Raw genomic sequence first — 5039 nt, forward strand, 5'->3', positions numbered from 1 at the left:
GTTGGGTACGGAGTATGTAACAGTACGAGGTACGGGGGATCGATGCGGTATATGCGGTAGGTAAGGCGGGTATGAGCAGTGAGGCGTACGGGGGTGTTACGTATATGTGATGGCGTAGGGCGGTATGACAAGTACGTACGAGGGTGTGAACGTATAATTGTAGGTACGGCAGGTAGTGAGAGGTACGGTCGAAAGAGAGATAAGATATAAACGATAAAGGCAGTAATGAACGTGGAAGTAGCGGGGGTGCATTGCGAACAGCGACACTTTACTGGGAATTTCAGGAATGATTGGTCCATATGAGGCCGAGCGTGAAAGTTTCGGGGGTTGCCACTCGATCGATGTTTTCTCGGTCGTATGTTGCACGGGTCTTGATCCTAGACAGAACGGATAGGCAGGGAAAGCAGTGTAGTCTGCAGGGAGTGTGGGGGGAGGGAGTTAGAGGGTTAGGGTGGGAGGAGATGGGTTAGGGCTGTAGCCCGGTGTGGGGAGGAGGGGTTTAGGGTTAAGGGTGGCAGAGAGATTGGATTAGGCTTAGCGTGTGGGGAGAGGGTTAGGGAATGCGGGAGAAGGGTTATGTTAGGGTTCGGAGAAAGATTTGGGGTTTAGAGAAAGGGGATTTGAGACTTATGGTGCGAAAGAGAGGGTTGCGACTGCCGTGGACGAGGCCTCCGCCACATACTCTGGCTGCCTCCTTTGCCAGTCTGCCCCATCCTCTCTCGAACCTGGTGCAAAACGGGCCGCGCTTGGCCATACGATCAGTCTCGGCCTCCTGCCTCTGGACAGTCGTCCCGCCTTGCTCGCTGGCATAGCACAGCTCTCCCGCCCGGTGCCTCCCTCATGGGAGCAGGTGCTCCTCCGGCCTTGCTCCTCCATACTGACAGGTCCCGCCGCGTCCGGCGCGTCGCTCTGGCCGCATGCTGTCCGCGAAAGGGCGTTGGAGTAGCTCAGGGTCCCAGGTGTGCAAGTTTGGATCTTGTGGCACTCGCTATGGTTGCCTCGTCAAACGCGCGGCTAGCACGTGCAAAACAGACACAATGAGCAATGCGTTTTGCAACAACATCCCAGTCCCAGCGCGCAGATAACCACGTGCCCTCCCTCCCCGCTCTGGAAGAAATGTTGAAGACAATTGAAATTCCGCTCTTGCTGGAAGTTGATGAAGCTTATAGTGGGAGTTCGGCACGTTGATTTCACGGAAGTGGAACGGTTCGAATTATCGAACTTATGCGGTAGCTGTTGTTTTAATAGAGGGCAGTGTTTTTATCGGCAGCTGCCCGATAAAAAGAAAAGACTATTCGGGCATGCTTGATTGGTTGGAAGCTACATGGGGCAGGCGGTTGCTCTAGGTGGATATGTTTAGCTCACTGTAGAGCATATGTAATAAGTATAATATATATATAAGGCAGTGTGACAGCCGTAAGAAGACGACACGATAATGCAATGTGGCTGCGATCTTTCACACCGTTCACTTTGTTTGCGTGACAGGCGTTGGCGAACTCGCGTGGTCCTCCGCCCGGGACGTGCGACAGTAAATTCGGCTCTAATGTAAGCCCAAGTCATTAATCTTGCCATCAAGCATTACGGGCATTCGTTAATCCATGCACTGCTCATCTATAGCGAAGCAATCTCTAATTAACCGGGCTCTATTAATAGCGTGGGGGTGAAGGTTGACATTGATGAGTGTATCGGTGGCTGGCCGCGAGTAAAGAGGATAGGGTAGGCGTGATGCACGACTGGCGCGTGGCTTCAAGTATACGGACATGCGCCCGCATGCGGGTCTCGCTGGTGGCTCCACAGTTGTGTGCTGCGCTTACAATGCTCGCTAAGGTCGTGCTACATCTGGCTAGATGGTCATGGGCTTAGTATCGCTTAGCATCATGGCTTGTAGTTCGGGTTAATCTCGCTAGTGTCTCGTTGACATCTCCTTGTGTCATCACTTACTCGTGCGGCTTACCGTCATCGCTAACGTCTCGCTTACGTCTCGCATTACGTGCTAGCTTACAATCTCGCTGAGTGTCTCGCTTACGTCGTCGCTAGTGTACTCGCTACATCTCGCTAGTTTGTAGTGCTTAATCTCGCTTGTGTCTCGCTAGTGTCTGCTATCGTCTCGCGTAGTGTCATCGCTTACAGTGCTCGCTAGTGTCATCGCTTGTGTCTAGCTAGTAAGTCTCGCTTACTCTCGCTTGATGTGCATCGCATTAGCATCTCGCTAAGTGTCTCGGTTGACGGATCTGGCGCTAGATGTCTCGCTTAACATATCGCTAGTGTCTCGCTTGTGTCTCGATAGTGGTCTCGCTTGTGTCTCCTCGCATTTACGTCTCGCTTACATGCTCGCTAGTGTCGGTGCTCGCTTTACGTCTCGCTAGTGTTCGCTATACAATCTCGCTATGTTGTGCTGGCGCTTACGATGCATCGGCTTGTGTCTCGCTAGTGTGCAGTCGCTTACGTGCTCGGTAGTGTCTCGACTTACATCTCGATAGTAGTCTCGCTTGTGTCTGCGCTAGGTCTCGTTAGCAATCTGACGCTTGGTGTCTGCGTTACATGATGCGCTAGTGTTCGGCATTAAATCTGGCGCTAGTGTCTGCGGTTAAAGTCGTCGCATAGTGTCTCGCTTGTGTTATCGGCTAGTGTCTGCGTTGTGTCTCGCTAAGTGTCTCGCTTACATTCTGCATAGGTGATCTGCGCTTTACTTCGCTTGTGTCTGGCTTAATACTCGCTAGTGTTCGTAATATCGCTATGGTGTATCGCTGTGTGGTTCGCTAGTAGTATGCTTACATCTGCGCTAGTGTGTGCTTAGCCGCGTCAATACAGATGCACGAGCCGCGGCAGCAAACACACAATGAAAATAGTAATTATTTGGCCAATTGCTTGTCGTTCGGCTGGGTGTGAGTCAGGGCATTCGTTAATCCGTTACCTACATATACGTACACCCCCGTACGTACTGTCATACTGCCGTACCTACATATGTGCGTACACCCCCGTACGTACTGTCATACTGCCGTACCTACATATACGTACACCCTCGTACGTACTGTCATACTGCCGTACCCACATATACGTACACCCCCGTACGTACTGTCATACTGCCGTACCTACATATGCGTACACCCCCGTACTCTAGCAGTGCGTGAAAAATGATGATAGCATTGCGTGCGTGGGTGTGCGTGGACGAGGGAGTGTTGGTTTGTTTGTGTGTCACGGTGCTAGACGAGGATGGAGTGTTTGTTTGTGTGCGTTCGTGCGAGTGTATGGGTGGGTGTGCGTGCGTGCGTGCGTGCGTGCGTGCGTGCGTGCGTGCGTGCGTGCGCGTGTGAGTGCGTACGTGCTAGTTCAGCAGCATATGCCACCGAAATAAATGCGTGCGTGCGTGGGCGTACGTGCCTATCTGCCCGTACATGCACATATATAAATAAATAAATAAATAAATAAAAAATATATGTATTAGATAGGCATACCATTATGCACACAGACTCGGCCTATATTCGCGCTGATATCATGGTTGAATAGCGATAAAGAGTCGGATAGTCTCCTACACTACTCGATTATGCGTCTGACATCCAAGATTAAACGCGAAGAAGCGATTACACCTCCTATAGCTGTTTGCCTGCCTAGCTGTAGACAGATGGATTTACGTAGTTTTCCTCCCCGAGTTCCGTATGTTCCTTGCAGGGGCCGGTAACCACGTATCAGAATCACAACGTCCCGCTAGCGCTAGCTTTATCATGTTGTTCTTGCTGCTGCAGGCATTCCTGTCTGCGCACGGCCAAACTTAGCTATGCAATATATAAATATAAATAAATAAATAAATATATATATATATAATAATAATATATATATATATATATACATATGGTGTACTTTTAGCCAATGTTGATTTGTCTGCTTTTTAGCATATACACGCGTATGTTAATGCACCTTATGCTAAAAACACAGTTAATGATTAATCATTTTAATTTATAAAATAGCATGTATAAATATACTATATTTCTTCTAATATATTTACCCTGTAGTATATTTAAATATATTAAACTTAAATTTGTATTGTTACTCAACTTGAACTTTTGCTGTAGTATATTTAAATTATTAAACGTAATTTAAATGATTGACGTTCACTTGTTTTACAGACTACTACATGTGCTTGACATTTCGCGACAAACTTCGTCAGTATGTGAACACGTGCTGCCACCTACCGGTTCCTGTGAATGATGGCATTGAATGCCATGCCGTCCCGCCATGACCTTCTAAAGTCGTTGACCTTGAGACCGGGGTAGCCTGCTACCGTGCGCTGGGCCCAGTAGAGCAGTGCATCCTTGCCCGTCGTCACCGGCGCCTCCTGGTGATCGACGTATAATCCAGGGGGCGACATCGTCGGTTGTTTGTGCACGACGATGTCCGAAATCTGCGAAATGGCGAATCGTGAGTTTTTCTCTTACTCTCACTAGCTTACTTGCATTAAGATTTGTATTTCATATTCAATATTTACAAGATTCAAGATATGCCACCTTTAGCTATATACACATCTGTTCTTATATATCATCACACATGCTTGTTACGTAAAGAAACAGTGATGTTAGTGCATGCATCATCATCATCATCACCATCATCACCATCATCATCGTCATCATCATCATCATCATCATCATCATCGCCATCATCATCAGCAGCAGCAACATCGTCATCATCACCATCATCGCCATCATCAATACCATCATCATCATCATCATCAGCAGCAGCAGCAGCAGCAGCAGCAATAGCAGCAGCAGCACACAGCAATGTTGCTCTATATAAGCTTCACTGGCGCTCACAACAGCAGCATATATTCAAAGCTGCCCCGACGTTGAAGGCCGGAGCTAGTGGACATGAAGGCAGTGAGACACATGACGGCCAGTCAGCGCATAGACCAAGCGTTCACGGTGGCTGAGCAACAGCTGGGGGTGACCAGACTACTGGATGCCGAGGGTAAGCTGGTGGCCGGGAGAGAAAGAGGGGGGTGAGAGAGAGAGAGAGAGAGAGAGAGAGAGAGAGAGAGAGAGAGAGAG

General features: G+C 48.9%; 1 protein-coding gene across 1 annotated transcript in view; it reads left to right on the forward strand.

Annotated features, from left to right (window-relative positions):
• Positions 1-4859: 4859 nt before the first annotated feature.
• Positions 4860-5039, forward strand: part of LOC106809505 (plectin-like) — a gene marked incomplete at its 3' end in the record, with an annotated part of 13559 nt that continues 13379 nt past the window's right edge. The window contains 1 exon segment of the mRNA XM_014812599.1: positions 4860-4967. Coding sequence (XP_014668085.1) covers positions 4860-4967 — 108 coding nt within the window.

The sequence above is a fragment of the Priapulus caudatus genome, unplaced genomic scaffold (genome assembly GCF_000485595.1).
Source record: "Priapulus caudatus unplaced genomic scaffold, Priapulus_caudatus-5.0.1 Scaffold360, whole genome shotgun sequence".
Lineage (NCBI taxonomy): Eukaryota > Metazoa > Priapulida > Priapulimorpha > Priapulimorphida > Priapulidae > Priapulus > Priapulus caudatus.